The sequence below is a fragment of the Bufo bufo genome, chromosome 2, assembly GCF_905171765.1.
Source record: "Bufo bufo chromosome 2, aBufBuf1.1, whole genome shotgun sequence".
Classification (NCBI taxonomy): domain Eukaryota; kingdom Metazoa; phylum Chordata; class Amphibia; order Anura; family Bufonidae; genus Bufo; species Bufo bufo.
Window position 1 is genome coordinate 833,451,611 of NC_053390.1, and position 17,719 is coordinate 833,469,329.

A 17,719-nucleotide genomic window follows, 5' to 3' on the forward strand; every position below is an offset into this window, starting at 1 on the left:
AAACAGCGAGAGGGAAGAAGAAGCTCAAATACTAAAACCTCCAGACAAGACATCTCCCATATCTCTGTTCTCCTTACCTGCTCTTCCGTAGGGCAGTCTCCACATTCTGCCTGGTGTGTCTCCGGTAGAAGTCTATGAAGGAGAATGGGAGGGAGATGTTCAAGTGGTTGGACCTCTGTGGAGCTGCAGTTCTTTTCCGAGCTTCAAATGCGATCATTAGATCCACCCAGGCTGCTGGACGCTTCACCTTGAACGTCTGGATGAAGTCGTCACCGAATATCTTGCACAACATATCCTCAAAGGCAAGGTCCACCCCAACGGCTCCATAGGGACCACCTACATTACCAGAACACATCCTCACGTCACCTATAGATAGAACTTCTGCAATTCTGTTGCAATATTATAGCAGTTATATGTCATGGTCCCTAACTTGACAGAGGTTAGAAGATCTGAGAGACTGGCGGCACGTGAGGTTATCTGACAGTCTCTCTGTTTTCACTTGTTGCCAGGTGCAGCTGGTGGTCATTATGGCTCTCTATTTAGTCTGGACTCACACTTCATACCATGTGGTTGATATTATCTGCTTGGAGTTGGAAGAGCTGGTGTGTGGTTCTCTTCTGAATTCCTGCTCATCCATTTTCTATTGAAGATAAGTGTACTTCGCTTGTATTTTATGTTTCTCTATTGCTCGTTGTTTACTAGTGCTCAGGGAGACACTGGTTTGTTCATCTGGGAAGGAACCAGTAGTCTCAGACCCTGTCACTACTCCTAGGGATTTTCAGGGTTACTAGGGCCTAGGTTTCCGGTGTATGTTCCCAACTTCAGAGTCTATTCAGACTGACAGGAGTTAGGGCAAGGTCTAGGGTTTCCTAAGTGGCCACCCGTTCCCTTTCCTTAGCCTTGAGGCCTAGTTCCTGTTTATTTTTCCTTCTTTTGTCATTCTAGTGTTTATCCCCTCCCCGTACATTGTGACATTATATTCCTGTACATAGGAGCAGTATTATAGTAGTTATATTATTGTACATAGGAGCAGTATTATAGTAGTTATATTCTTGTACATAAGAGCAGTATTATAGTAGTTATATTCTTGTACATAGGAGCAGTATTATAGTAGTTATATTCTTGTACATAGGAGCAGTATTATAGTAGTTATATTCTTGTACATGGGAGGCAGTATTATAGTAGTTATATTCTTGTACATAGGAGCAATATTATAGTAGTTATATTCTTGTACATAGGAGGCAGTATTATAGGAGTTATATTCCTGTACATAGGAGCAGTATTATAGGAGTTATATTCCTGTACATAGGAGCAGTATTATAGTAGTTATATTCATGTACATAGGCAGTATTATAGTAGTTATTCTTGTACATAGGAGCAGTATTATAGTAGTTATATTCTTATACATAAGAGCAGTATTATAGTAGTTATATTCTAGTACATAGAAGCAGTATTATAGTAGTTATATTCTAGTACATAGAAGCAGTATTATAGTAGTTATATTCTTGTACATAGGAGCAGTATTATAGTAGTTATATTCTTGTACATAGGAGGCAGTATTATAGTAGTTATATTCTTGTACATAGGAGCAGTATTATAGTAGTTATATTTTAGTACATAGAAGCAGTATTATAGTAGTTATATTCATGTACATAGGCAGTATTATAGTAGTTATTCTTGTACATAGGAGCAGTATTATAGTAGTTATATTCTTATACATAAGAGCAGTATTATAGTAGTTATATTCTAGTACATAGAAGCAGTATTATAGTAGTTATATTCTAGTACATAGAAGCAGTATTATAGTAGTTATATTCTAGTACATAGAAGCAGTATTATAGTAGTTATATTCTAGTACATAGAAGCAGTATTATAGTAGTTATATTCTTGTACATAGGAGCAGTATTATAGTAGTTATATTCTTGTACAGAGGAGCAGTATTATAGTAGTTATATCCTTGTACATAGGAGCAGTATTATAGTAGTTATATTCATGTACATAGGAGCAGTATTATAGTAGTTATATTCTTGTACATAGGAGGCAGTATTATAGTAGTTATATTCATGTACATAGGAGCAGTATTATAGTAGTTATATTCTAGTACATAGAAGCAGTATTATAGTAGTTATATTCTAGTACATAGAAGCAGTATTATAGTAGTTATATTCTTGTACATAGGAGGCAGTATTATAGTAGTTATATTCTTGTATACAGGAGCAGTATTATAGTAGTTATATTCTTGTACATAGGAGGCAGTATTATAGTAGTTATTCTTGTACATAGGAGCAGTATTATAGCAGTTATATTCTTGTACATAGGAGCAGTATTATAGTAGTTGTATTCTATTACATAGAATCAGTATTATAGTAGTTATATTCTTGTACATAGGAGCAGTATTATAGTAGTTATATTCTAGTACATAGAAGCAGTATTATAGTAGTTATATTCTTGTACATAGGAGCAGTATTATAGTAGTTATATTCTTGTACAGAGGAGCAGTATTATAGTAGTTATATCCTTGTACATAGGAGCAGTATTATAGTAGTTATATTCATGTACATAGGAGCAGTATTATAGTAGTTATATTCATGTACATAGGAGCAGTATTATAGTAGTTATATTCTTGTACATAGGAGGCAGTATTATAGTAGTTATATTCTAGTACATAGGAGCAGTATTATAGTAGTTATATTCTTGTACATAGGAGCAGTATTATAGAAGTTATATTCTTGTACACAGGAGGCAGTATTATAGTAGTTATGTTCTAGTACATAGGAGGCAGTATTATAGTATTTATATTCTTGTACATATGGGCAGTATTATAGTAGTTATATTCTTGTACATAGGAGCAGTATTATAGTAGTTATATTCTTGTACATAGGAGGCAGTATTATAGCAGTTATATTCTTGTACATAGGAGGCAGTATTATAGCAGTTATATTCTTGTACATAGGGGGCAGTATTATAGTAGTTATATTCTTGTACATAGGAGCAGTATTATAGTAGTTATATTCCTGTACATAGGAGCAGTATTATAGTAGTTATATTCTTGTACATAGGAGCAGTATTATAGCAGTTATATTCTTGTACATAGGAGCAGTATTATAGTATTTATATTCTTGTACATATGGGCAGTATTATAGTAGTTATATTCTAGTACATAGGAGCAGTATTATAGTAGTTATATTCTAGTACATAGGAGCAGTATTATAGTAGTTATATTCTTGTACATAGGAGGCAGTATTATAGTAGTTATATTCTTGTACATAGGAGCAGTATTATAGTAGTTATATTCTTGTACATAGGAGCAGTATTATAGTAGTTATATTCTAGTACATAGGAGCAGTATTATAGTAGTTATATTCTTGTACATAGAAGCAGTATTATAGTAGTTATATTCTTGTACATAGGAGGCAGTATTATAGTAGTTATATTCTTATACATAGGAGCAGTATTATAGTAGTTATATTCTTGTACATAGGGGGCAGTATTATAGTAGTTATATTCCTGTACATAGGAGCAGTATTATAGTAGTTATATTCTTGTACATAGGAGCAGTATTATAGTAGTTATATTCTTGTACATAGGAGGCAGTATTATAGTAGTTATATTCTTGTACATAGGAGCAGTATTATAGTAGTTATATTCTTGTACATAGGAGCAGTATTATAGTAGTTATATTCTTGTACATAGGAGCAGTATTATAGTAGTTATATTCTTGTACATAGGAGCAGTATTATAGTAGTTATATTCTAGTACATAGAAGCAGTATTATAGTAGTTATATTCTTGTACATAGGAGCAGTATTATAGTAGTTATATTCTTGTACAGAGGAGCAGTATTATAGTAGTTATATCCTTGTACATAGGAGCAGTATTATAGTAGTTATATTCATGTACATAGGAGCAGTATTATAGTAGTTATATTCATGTACATAGGAGCAGTATTATAGTAGTTATATTCTTGTACATAGGAGGCAGTATTATAGTAGTTATATTCTAGTACATAGGAGCAGTATTATAGTAGTTATATTCTTGTACATAGGAGCAGTATTATAGAAGTTATATTCTTGTACACAGGAGGCAGTATTATAGTAGTTATGTTCTAGTACATAGGAGGCAGTATTATAGTATTTATATTCTTGTACATATGGGCAGTATTATAGTAGTTATATTCTTGTACATAGGAGCAGTATTATAGTAGTTATATTCTTGTACATAGGAGGCAGTATTATAGCAGTTATATTCTTGTACATAGGAGGCAGTATTATAGCAGTTATATTCTTGTACATAGGGGGCAGTATTATAGTAGTTATATTCTTGTACATAGGAGCAGTATTATAGTAGTTATATTCCTGTACATAGGAGCAGTATTATAGTAGTTATATTCTTGTACATAGGAGCAGTATTATAGCAGTTATATTCTTGTACATAGGAGCAGTATTATAGTATTTATATTCTTGTACATATGGGCAGTATTATAGTAGTTATATTCTAGTACATAGGAGCAGTATTATAGTAGTTATATTCTAGTACATAGGAGCAGTATTATAGTAGTTATATTCTTGTACATAGGAGGCAGTATTATAGTAGTTATATTCTTGTACATAGGAGCAGTATTATAGTAGTTATATTCTTGTACATAGGAGCAGTATTATAGTAGTTATATTCTAGTACATAGGAGCAGTATTATAGTAGTTATATTCTTGTACATAGAAGCAGTATTATAGTAGTTATATTCTTGTACATAGGAGGCAGTATTATAGTAGTTATATTCTTATACATAGGAGCAGTATTATAGTAGTTATATTCTTGTACATAGGGGGCAGTATTATAGTAGTTATATTCCTGTACATAGGAGCAGTATTATAGTAGTTATATTCTTGTACATAGGAGCAGTATTATAGTAGTTATATTCTTGTACATAGGAGGCAGTATTATAGTAGTTATATTCTTGTACATAGGAGCAGTATTATAGTAGTTATATTCTTGTACATAGGAGCAGTATTATAGTAGTTATATTCTTGTACATAGGAGCAGTATTATAGTAGTTATATTCTTGTACATAGGAGCAGTATTATAGTAGTTATATTCTTGTACATAGGAGCAGTATTATAGCAGTTATATTCTTGTACATAGGAGCAGTATTATAGCAGTTATATTCTTGTACATAGGAGCAGTATTATAGTATTTATATTCTTGTACATATGGGCAGTGTTATAGCAGTTGTATGGATATGATTTGCTCAGAGTAGTCAGGATCTGACGTGTTTGTATACTCTTATTATGTACCTGAGGCTTTGTACAGCTCCTTGAGGGTCCCTTTTGGTTGCTCAATCTGATGGACAGTCAGATCCACCGTTCCTCCACCACAGTCGGCCACGATGTATCGATCACCTGGATGTGGACATGAGACATCACCGGTCAGATATGTGCAGCCAGGTCTTCGCTCACAATTACTCTCAGCAAGAAATCATATTTTAACTTTCTTTATACATATATATAAATATATATGCAGTCGAGTCCCATTTTTATGTCCTACTTCCGACGTCGGCAGCGCGTAGCTCTTGAAGTCATGTGTACTGAGCGATAGGCTGTCTGAAAACATATCCCTCATCATGGGTTAAACAGATGATTTATCAGAGTTGTAAAAAGGGATCATTATTGGCTTTCGGGCCCCAAGTGGCGGTATTTTTAAACCTGTGCAGTGTGGTTTGTTCCCATGCTGCTGTGCTAATAGTGTATGGTGAGTGAACAAATTGTGACGTGTAAACTGTGGATCACCACGTGTCATTGATGTGAGAGGTGAAGATTGGCTGCGAAGTGTGCGAGGGTGGACCGATGTACTACAGGGGAGCAGGTCACCTCCAAAATGAACCAGGGGGCGACCAGATGTGTGTCTACCACAACAGTTCGGAGAACCCTACTGTGTATGGGGCTCCGGAGGAGATGGATGGCCACTGCACATCTTCAATTTTCACGGCAGTATCAGAATTGGTAAACCTCGGCTAAATTGTAAATGGTTGCCTTCTCCAATCAGTCACGTTTTAGGCTTCATGGAACGGATGGACATTGAAGCCGTCAGGAGAGAAACATCAGAGAACAACAAGCTGCAGCCATTGCTGGAAGAACACAAGCTGGTGGGGGCAGCGTTATGGTCTGGGCGAGGTTTCCTTGGCATTCTCTGGGCAACTCATCCATGTGGAAGGCACTGCTAACCAATTTGGGTTTGAATCCATCCTTGCAGATCATGTACATCCATACATGCTGATGGTCTTCCCTGGGGCAGATGGGATCTCTCAGCAAGACAATGCAACACGTCACACGGCTAGAAATGTCTGACACTGGTTGGAGGACCATGACCAAGACTTCCAAGTACTACCCTGACACCACAATTTCTTAGATTGAATCCATTTGAGCATCTCTCGGACCACCTCACTCCTCATGTTTGCTCCCCTCCAGCAGCTGTGGGATGCACGGCAGTCAGCATGGCTCCAGATACCTGAGACAACCTACCAGGACCTTATGGAGTCACTCCGGGCTCGTCTAGCTGATGTCCGTGCTATATACAGCGAGTTCTCTGGATATTAGCTACTCGTATACAGTAACACACACATACACTATATGTGTGATATCTAATAATCGGTCACATTTTTATGGATCTAGCATGAATGACACCATTACTCATTTCTGTAATTCATGAATTTTTTTAAATAAAATCTCAGAACAATCCAACATTTTCAAGCAGTGGGATCTATCGATGGAAAAGCAATGGGCCTGGCTATGGCGTCATGATACTGGGCTATTGGGATTTCTGGAGCATTGGGTTCCGGGGTGATGAAAGGACCATCTATAGACACAGTGCGTTTAGAGGCATTATAGTCTTTTACCCCAGAGAGGACACAGGAGCCTCAGCCTTGTCTGACACGTGCTTCATAAAACCTCTCACCACCTCATATCACACAGGACCGGCCCTGCCAAAAATAGCTGCGGCCGTCTTATGTAGCTGCGGTTATGTCGTACACTTGTAGAGCCAAACACTACACCCTGGGGAAGGAGGGGGAGGGCAGATTTTATGTCTGATCTTGTGTCACCAATGAAAAGGAAAAAGAGGAAACATCGGGGAAATCTGGTTTCCTTGATCCTTCGGTCTGTTGAATCCTGAGCAACAGCTCAAAGAATGTGGGGCGTAGTCATCCGGTAATGACCCTCCGCAAGTCCTTAGCATCTAATATTAGTCCCATGTACGGTTGTACATGTATGTAGAGGAAAAAAAGTACAGACTGCCTCTCCCCGGCCTCAAATGGCTGATAACAGGGGCAATAGACTGTATTCTCCTGTCCTACAGTCATCCTCTGCCCTGAAATGGGTGATAACAGGGGGCAATAGACTGTATTCTCCTGTCCTACAGTCATCCTCTGCCCTGAAATGGGTGATAACAGGGAGCAATAGACTGTATTCTCCTGTCCTACAGTCATCCTCTCCCCTGAAATGGCTGATAACAGAGGGCAATAGACTGTATTCTCCTGTCCTACAGTCATCCTCTCCCCTGAAATGGCTGATAACAGGGGGCAATAGACTGTATTCTCCTGTCCTACAGTCATCCTCTCCCCTGAAATGGCTGATAACAGGGGGCAATAGACTGTATTCTCCTGTCCTACAGTCATCCTCTCCCCTGAAATGGCTGATAACAGAGGGCAATAGACTGTATTCTCCTGTCCTACAGTCATCCTCTCCCCTGAAATGGCTGATAACAGGGGGCAATAGACTGTATTCTCCTGTCCTACAGTCATCCTCTCCCCTGAAATGGCTGATAACAGGGGGCAATAGACTGTATTCTCCTGTCCTACAGTCATCCTCTCCCCTGAAATGTCTGATAACAGGGAGCAATAGACTGTATTCTCCTGTCCTACAGTCATCCTCTCCCCTGAAATGGCTGATAACAGGGGGCAATAGACTGTATTCTCCTGTCCTACAGTCATCCTCTCCCCTGAAATGGCTGATAACAGGGGGCAATAGACTGTATTCTCCTGTCCTACAGTCATCCTCTCCCCTGAAATGGCTGATAACAGGGGGCAATAGACTGTATTCTCCTGTCCTACAGTCATCCTCTCCCCTGAAATGGCTGATAACAGGGGGCAATAGACTGTATTCTCCTGTCCTACAGTCATCCTCTCCCCTGAAATGGCTGATAACAGGGGGCAATAGACTGTATTCTCCTGTCCTACAGTCATCCTCTCCCCTGAAATGGCTGATAACAGGGGGCAATAGATTGTATTCTCCTGTCCTACAGTCATCCTCTCCCCTGAAATGGCTGATAACAGGGGGCAATAGACTGTATTCTCCTGTCCTACAGTCATCCTCTCCCCTGAAATGGCTGATAACAGGGGGCAATAGACTGTATTCTCCTGTCCTACAGTCATCCTCTCCTCTGAAATGGCTGATAACAGGGAGCAATAGATTGTATTCTCCTGTCCTACAGTCATCCTCTCCCCTGAAATGGCTGATAACAGGGGGCAATAGACTGTATTCTCCTGTCCTACAGTCATCCTCTCCCCTGAAATGGCTGATAACAGGGAGCAATAGACTGTATTCTCCTGTCCTACAGTCATCCTCTCTCCTGAAATGGCTGATAACAGGGGGCAATAGACTGTATTCTCCTGTCCTACAGTCATCCTCTCACCTGAAATGGCTGATAACAGGGAGCAATAGACTGTATTCTCCTGTCCTACAGTCATCCTCTCCCCTGAAATGTCTGATAACAGGGGGCAATAGACTGTATTCTCCTGTCCTACAGTCATCCTCTCCCCTGAAATTGCTGATAACAGGGGGCAATAGACTGTATTCTCCTGTCCTACAGTCATCCTCTCCCCTGAAATGGCTGATAACAGGGAGCAATAGACTGTATTCTCCTGTCCTACAGTCATCCTCTCCTCTGAAATGGCTGATAACAGGGGGCAATAGACTGTATTCTCCTGTCCTACAGTCATCCTCTCCCCTGAAATGGCTGATAACAGGGGGCAATAGACTGTATTCTCCTGTCCTACAGTCATCCTCTCCTCTGAAATGGCTGATAACAGGGAGCAATAGATTGTATTCTCCTGTCCTACAGTCATCCTCTCCCCTGAAATGGCTGATAACAGGGGGCAATAGACTGTATTCTCCTGTCCTACAGTCATCCTCTCCCCTGAAATGGCTGATAACAAGGAGCAATAGACTGTATTCTCCTGTCCTACAGTCATCCTCTCTCCTGAAATGGCTGATAACAGGGAGCAATAGACTGTATTCTCCATTCCTACAGTCATCCTCTCTCCTGAAATGGCTGATAACAGGGAGCAATAGACTGTATTCTCCTGTCCTACAGTCATCCTCTCCCCTGAAATGGCTGATAACAGGGAGCAATAGACTGTATTCTCCTGTCCTACAGTCATCCTCTCTCCTGAAATGGCTGATAACAGGGGGCAATAGACTGTATTCTCCTGTCCTACAGTCATCCTCTCACCTGAAATGGCTGATAACAGGGAGCAATAGACGGTATTCTCCTGTCCTACAGTCATCCTCTCCCCTGAAATGGCTGATAACAGGGGGCAATAGACTGTATTCTCCTGTCCTACAGTCATCCTCTCACCTGAAATGGCTGATAACAGGGAGCAATAGACGGTATTCTCCTGTCCTACAGTCATCCTCTCCCCTGAAATGGCTGATAACAGGGAGCAATAGACTGTATTCTCCTGTCCTACAGTCATCCTCTCTCCTGAAATGGCTGATAACAGGGGGCAATAGACTGTATTCTCCTGTCCTACAGTCATCCTCTCACCTGAAATGGCTGATAACAGGGAGCAATAGACTGTATTCTCCTGTCCTACAGTCATCCTCTCCCCTGAAATGGCTGATAACAGGGGGCAATAGACTGTATTCTCCTGTCCTACAGTCATCCTCCCCCCTGAAATTGCTGATAACAGGGGGCAATAGACTGTATTCTCCTGTCCTACAGTCATCCTCTCCCCTGAAATGGCTGATAACAGGGGGCAATAGACTGTATTCTCCTGTCCTACAGTCATCCTCTCCTCTGAAATAGCTGATAACAGGGGGCAATAGACTGTATTCTCCTGTCCTACAGTCATCCTCTCCCCTGAAATGGCTGATAACAGGGGGCAATAGACTGTATTCTCCTGTCCTACAGTCATCCTCTCCTCTGAAATGGCTGATAACAGGGAGCAATAGATTGTATTCTCCTGTCCTACAGTCATCCTCTCCCCTGAAATGGCTGATAACAGGGGGCAATAGACTGTATTCTCCTGTCCTACAGTCATCCTCTCCCCTGAAATGGCTGATAACAGGGGGCAATAGACTGTATTCTCCTGTCCTACAGTCATCCTCTCCTCTGAAATGGCTGATAACAGGGGGCAATAGACTGTATTCTCCTGTCCTACAGTCATCCTCTCCCCTGAAATGGCTGATAACAGGGAGCAATAGACTGTATTCTCCTGTCCTACAGTCATCCTCTCTCCTGAAATGGCTGATAACAGGGAGCAATAGACTGTATTCTCCATTCCTACAGTCATCCTCTCTCCTGAAATGGCTGATAACAGGGAGCAATAGACTGTATTCTCCTGTCCTACAGTCATCCTCTCCCCTGAAATGGCTGATAACAGGGAGCAATAGACTGTATTCTCCTGTCCTACAGTCATCCTCTCTCCTAAAATGGCTGATAACAGGGGCAATAGACTGTATTCTCCTGTCCTACAGTCATCCTCTCACCTGAAATGGCTGATAACAGGGAGCAATAGACGGTATTCTCCTGTCCTACAGTCATCCTCTCACCTGAAATGGCTGATAACAGGGAGCAATAGACGGTATTCTCCTGTCCTACAGTCATCCTCTCCCCTGAAATGGCTGATAACAGGGGGCAATAGACTGTATTCTCCTGTCCTACAGTCATCCTCTCACCTGAAATGGCTGATAACAGGGAGCAATAGACGGTATTCTCCTGTCCTACAGTCATCCTCTCCCCTGAAATGGCTGATAACAGGGAGCAATAGACTGTATTCTCCTGTCCTACAGTCATCCTCTCACCTGAAATGGCTGATAACAGGGAGCAATAGATTGTATTCTCCTGTCCTACAGTCATCCTCTCCCCTGAAATGGCTGATAACAGGGAGCAATAGACTGTATTCTCCTGTTCTACAGTCATCCTCTCCCCTGAAATGTCTGATAACAGGGGCAATAGACTGTATTCTCCTGTCCTACAGTCATCCTCTCCCCTGAAATGGCTGATAACAGGGAGCAATAGACTGTATTCTCCTGTCCTACAGTCATCCTCTCCCCTGAAATGGCTGATAACAGGGGGCAATAGACTGTATTCTCCTGTCCTACAGTCATCCTCTCTCCTGAAATGGCTGATAACAGGGGGCAATAGACTGTATTCTCCTGTCCTACAGTCATCCTCTCTCCTGAAATGGCTGATAACAGGGGGCAATAGACTGTATTCTCCTGTCCTACAGTCATCCTCTCCCCTGAAATGGCTGATAACAGGGGGCAATAGACTGTATTCTCCTGTCCTACAGTCATCCTCTCCTCTGAAATGGCTGATAACAGGGAGCAATAGATTGTATTCTCCTGTCCTACAGTCATCCTCTCCTCTGAAATGGCTGATAACAGGGAGCAATAGACTGTATTCTCCTGTCCTACAGTCATCCTCTCCCCTAAAATGGCTGATAACAGGGGCAATAGACTGTATTCTCCTGTCCTACAGTCATCCTCTCCTCTGAAATGGCTGATAACAGGGGGCAATAGACTGTATTCTCCTGTCCTACAGTCATCCTCTCCCCTGAAATGGCTGATAACGGGCAATAGACTGTATTCTCCTGTCCTACAGTCATCCTCTCCCCTGAAATGGCTGATAACAGGGAGCAATAGATTGTATTCTCCTGTCCTACAGTCATCCTCTCCCCTGAAATGGCTGATAACAGGGGGCAATAGACTGTATTCTCCTGTCCTACAGTCATCCTCTCCTCTGAAATGGCTGATAACAGGGGGCAATAGACTGTATTCTCCTGTCCTACAGTCATCCTCTCCTCTGAAATGGCTGATAACAGGGGGCAATAGATTGTATTCTCCTGTCCTACAGTCATCCTCTCCCCTGAAATGGCTGATAACAAGGAGCAATAGACTGTATTCTCCTGTCCTACAGTCATCCTCTCCCCTGAAATGGCTGATAACAGGGGCAATAGACTGTATTCTCCTGTCCTACAGTCATCCTCTCCCCTGAAATGGCTGATAACAGGGGGCAATAGACTGTATTCTCCTGTCCTACAGTCATCCTCTCCTCTGAAATGGCTGATAACAGAGAACAATAGATTGTATTCTCCTGTCCTACAGTCATCCTCTCCCCTGAAATGGCTGATAACAGGAGGCAATAGACTGTATTCTCCTGTCCTACAGTCATCCTCTCCCCTGAAATGGCTGATAACAGGGGGCAATAGACTGTATTCTCCTGTCCTACAGTCATCCTCTCCTCTGAAATGGCTGATAACAGAGAACAATAGATTGTATTCTCCTGTCCTACAGTCATCCTCTCCCCCTGAAATGGCTGATAACAGGGGCAATAGACTGTATTCTCCTGTCCTACAGTCATCCTCTCCCCTGAAATGGCTGATAACATGGAGCAATAGACTGTATTCTCCTGTCCTACAGTCATCCTCTCCCCTGAAATGGCTGATAACAGGGAGCAATAGACTGTATTCTCCTGTCCTACAGTCATCCTCTCCTCTGAAATGGCTGATAACAGGGGACAATAGACTGTATTCTCCTGTCCTACAGTCATCCTCTCCCCTGAAATGTCTGATAACAGGGGGCAATAGACTGTATTCTCCTGTCCTACAGTCATCCTCTCCCCTGAAATGGCTGATAACAGGGGGCAATAGACTGTATTCTCCTGTCCTACAGTCATCCTCTCCTCTGAAATGGCTGATAACAGGGAGCAATAGACTGTATTCTCCTGTCCTACAGTCATCCTCTCCCCTGAAATGGCTGATAACAGGGAGCAATAGACTGTATTCTCCTGTCCTACAGTCATCCTCTCCCCTGAAATGGCTGATAACAGGGGGCAACAGACTGTATTCTCCTGTCCTACAGTCATCCTCTCTCCTGAAATGGCTGATAACAGGGGGCAATAGACTGTATTCTCCTGTCCTACAGTCATCCTCTCTCCTGAAATGGCTGATAACAGGGGGCAATAGACTGTATTCTCCTGTCCTACAGTCATCCTCTCTCCTGAAATGGCTGATAACAGGGGGCAATAGACTGTATTCTCCTGTCCTACAGTCATCCTCTCCCCTGAAATGGCTGATAACAGGGGGCAATAGACTGTATTCTCCTGTCCTACAGTCATCCTCTCCTCTGAAATGGCTGATAACAGGGGGCAATAGACTGTATTCTCCTGTCCTACAGGCATCCTCTCCCCTGAAATGGCTGATAACGGGCAATAGACTGTATTCTCCTGTCCTACAGTCATCCTCTCCCCTGAAATGGCTGATAACAGGGAGCAATAGATTGTATTCTCCTGTCCTACAGTCATCCTCTCCCCTGAAATGGCTGATAACAGGGGGCAATAGACTGTATTCTCCTGTCCTACAGTCATCCTCTCCTCTGAAATGGCTGATAACAGGGGGCAATAGACTGTATTCTCCTGTCCTACAGTCATCCTCTCCTCTGAAATGGCTGATAACAGGGGGCAATAGATTGTATTCTCCTGTCCTACAGTCATCCTCTCCCCTGAAATGGCTGATAACAAGGAGCAATAGACTGTATTCTCCTGTCCTACAGTCATCCTCTCCCCTGAAATGGCTGATAACAGGGGCAATAGACTGTATTCTCCTGTCCTACAGTCATCCTCTCCCCTGAAATGGCTGATAACAGGGGGCAATAGACTGTATTCTCCTGTCCTACAGTCATCCTCTCCTCTGAAATGGCTGATAACAGAGAACAATAGATTGTATTCTCCTGTCCTACAGTCATCCTCTCCCCTGAAATGGCTGATAACAGGAGGCAATAGACTGTATTCTCCTGTCCTACAGTCATCCTCTCCCCTGAAATGGCTGATAACAGGGGGACAATAGACTGTATTCTCCTGTCCTACAGTCATCCTCTCCTCTAAAATGGCTGATAACAGAGAACAATAGATTGTATTCTCCTGTCCTACAGTCATCCTCTCCCCCTGAAATGGCTGATAACAGGGGCAATAGACTGTATTCTCCTGTCCTACAGTCATCCTCTCCCCTGAAATGGCTGATAACAGGGGGCAATAGACTGTATTCTCCTGTCCTACAGTCATCCTCTCCCCTGAAATGGCTGATAACATGGAGCAATAGACTGTATTCTCCTGTCCTACAGTCATCCTCTCCCCTGAAATGGCTGATAACAGGGAGCAATAGACTGTATTCTCCTGTCCTACAGTCATCCTCTCCTCTGAAATGGCTGATAACAGGGGACAATAGACTGTATTCTCCTGTCCTACAGTCATCCTCTCCCCTGAAATGTCTGATAACAGGGGGCAATAGACTGTATTCTCCTGTCCTACAGTCATCCTCTCCCCTGAAATGGCTGATAACAGGGGGCAATAGACTGTATTCTCCTGTCCTACAGTCATCCTCTCCTCTGAAATGGCTGATAACAGGGAGCAATAGACTGTATTCTCCTGTCCTACAGTCATCCTTTCCCCTGAAATGGCTGATAACAGGGAGCAATAGACTGTATTCTCCTGTCCTACAGTCATCCTCTCCTCTGAAATGGCTGATAACAGGGGACAATAGACTGTATTCTCCTGTCCTACAGTCATCCTCTCCCCTGAAATGTCTGATAACAGGGGGCAATAGACTGTATTCTCCTGTCCTACAGTCATCAACTCCCCTGAAATGGCTGATAACAGGGGGCAATAGACTGTATTCTCCTGTCCTACAGTCATCCTCTCCTCTGAAATGGCTGATAACAGGGAGCAATAGACTGTATTCTCCTGTCCTACAGTCATCCTCTTCCCTGAAATGGCTGATAACAGGGGCAATAGACTGTATTCTCCTGTCCTACAGTCATCCTCTCCCCTGAAATGGCTGATAACAGGGAGCAATAGATTGTATTCTCCTGTCCTACAGTCATCCTCTCCCCTGAAATGGCTGATAACAGGGGCAATAGACTGTATTCTCCTGTCCTACAGTCATCCTCTCCCCTGAAATGGCTGATAACAGGGGGCAATAGACTGTATTCTCCTGTTTTACAGTCATCCTCTCCCCTGAAATGGCTGATAACAGGGAGCAATAGATTGTATTCTCCTGTCCTACAGTCATCCTCTCCCCTGAAATGGCTGATAACAGGGAGCAATAGATTATATTCTCCTGTCCTACAGTCATCCTCTCCCCTGAAATGGCTGATAACAGGGAGCAATAGATTGTATTCTCCTGTCCTACAGTCATCCTCTCCCCTGAAATGGCTGATAACAGGGAGCAATAGATTGTATTCTCCTGTCCTACAGTCATCCTCTCCCCTGAAATGGCTGATAACAGGGAGCAATAGATTGTATTCTCCTGTCCTACAGTCATCCTCTCCCCTGAAATGGCTGATAACAGGGAGCAATAGATTGTATTCTCCTGTCCTACAGTCATCCTCTCCCCTGAAATGGCTGATAACAGGGAGCAATAGACTGTATTCTCCTGTCCTACAGTCATCCTCTCCTCTGAAATGGCTGATAACAGGGAGCAATAGACTGTATTCTCCTGTCCTACAGTCATCCTCTCCCCTGAAATGGCTGATAACAGGGGCAATAGACTGTATTCTCCTGTCCTACAGTCATCCTCTCCTCTGAAATGGCTGATAACAGGGGGCAATAGACTGTATTCTCCTGTCCTACAGTCATCCTCTCCCCTGAAATGGCTGATAACGGGCAATAGACTGTATTCTCCTGTCCTACAGTCATCCTCTCCCCTGAAATGGCTGATAACAGGGAGCAATAGATTGTATTCTCCTGTCCTACAGTCATCCTCTCCCCTGAAATGGCTGATAACAGGGGGCAATAGACTGTATTCTCCTGTCCTACAGTCATCCTCTCCTCTGAAATGGCTGATAACAGGGGGCAATAGATTGCATTCTCCTGTCCTACAGTCATCCTCTCCCCTGAAATGGCTGATAACAAGGAGCAATAGACTGTATTCTCCTGTCCTACAGTCATCCTGTCCCCTGAAATGGCTGATAACAGGAGCAATAGACTGTATTCTCCTGTCCTACAGTCATCCTCTCCCCTGAAATGGCTGATAACAGGGGGCAATAGACTGTATTCTCCTGTCCTACAGTCATCCTCTCCTCTGAAATGGCTGATAACAGAGAACAATAGATTGTATTCTCCTGTCCTACAGTCATCCTCTCCCCTGAAATGGCTGATAACAGGGGGCAATAGACTGTATTCTCCTGTCCTACAGTCATCCTCTCCCCTGAAATGGCTGATAACAGGGGGCAATAGACTGTATTCTCCTGTCCTACAGTCATCCTCTCCCCTGAAATGGCTGATAACAGGGAGCAATAGACTGTATTCTCCTGTCCTACAGTCATCCTCTCCCCTGAAATGGCTGATAACAGGGAGCAATAGACTGTATTCTCCTGTCCTACAGTCATCCTCTCCTCTGAAATGGCTGATAACAGGGGACAATAGACTGTATTCTCCTGTCCTACAGTCATCCTCTCCCCTGAAATGTCTGATAACAGGGGGCAATAGACTGTATTCTCCTGTCCTACAGTCATCCTCTCCCCTGAAATGGCTGATAACAGGGGGCAATAGACTGTATTCTCCTGTCCTACAGTCATCCTCTCCTCTGAAATGGCTGATAACAGGGAGCAATAGACTGTATTCTCCTGTCCTACAGTCATCCTCTCCTCTAAAATGGCTGATAACAGGGAGCAATAGACTGTATTCTTCTGTCCTACAGTCATCTTCTCCCCTGAAATGGCTGATAACAGGAGGCAATAGACTGTATTCTCCTGTCCTACAGTCATCCTCTCCTCTGAAATGGCTGATATAGGGAGCAATAGACTGTATTCTCCTGTCCTACAGTCATCATCTCCTCTGAAATGGCTGATAACAGGGAGCAATAGACTGTATTCTCCTGTCCTACAGTCATCATCTCCTCTGAAATGGCTGATAACAGGGAGCAATAGACTGTATTCTCCTGTCCTACAGTCATCCTCTCCCCTGAAATGGCTGATAACAGGGAGCAATAGACTGTATTCTCCTGTCCTACAGTCATCCTCTCCCCTGAAATGGCTGATAACAGGGGCAATAGACTGTATTCTCCTGTCCTACAGTCATCCTCTCCCCTGAAATGGCTGATAACAGGGGGCAATAGACTGTATTCTCCTGTTTTACAGTCATCCTCTCCCCTGAAATGGCTGATAACAGGGAGCAATAGATTGTATTCTCCTGTCCTACAGTCATCCTCTCCCCTGAAATGGCTGATAACAGGGAGCAATAGATTGTATTCTCCTGTCCTACAGTCATCCTCTCCCCTGAAATGGCTGATAACAGGGAGCAATAGATTGTATTCTCCTGTCCTACAGTCATCCTCTCCCCTGAAATGGCTGATAACAGGGAGCAATAGATTGTATTCTCCTGTCCTACAGTCATCCTCTCCCCTGAAATGGCTGATAACAGGGGGCAATAGACTGTATTCTCCTGTCCTA

General features: G+C 42.8%; 1 protein-coding gene across 1 annotated transcript in view; it reads right to left on the reverse strand.

The window, feature by feature from the left end:
• Nucleotides 1-17,719, reverse strand: part of HSPA12B (heat shock protein family A (Hsp70) member 12B) — a 96,509-nt gene that overhangs the window by 13,956 nt on the left and 64,834 nt on the right. Inside the window, exons 10-11 of the mRNA XM_040419389.1 lie at nt 5,291-5,395; nt 78-336 (exon numbers count right to left, since the gene is read on the reverse strand). Of these exons, the coding sequence (XP_040275323.1) occupies nt 78-336; nt 5,291-5,395 (364 nt within the window). The remainder of the gene's footprint in view (nt 1-77; nt 337-5,290; nt 5,396-17,719) is intronic.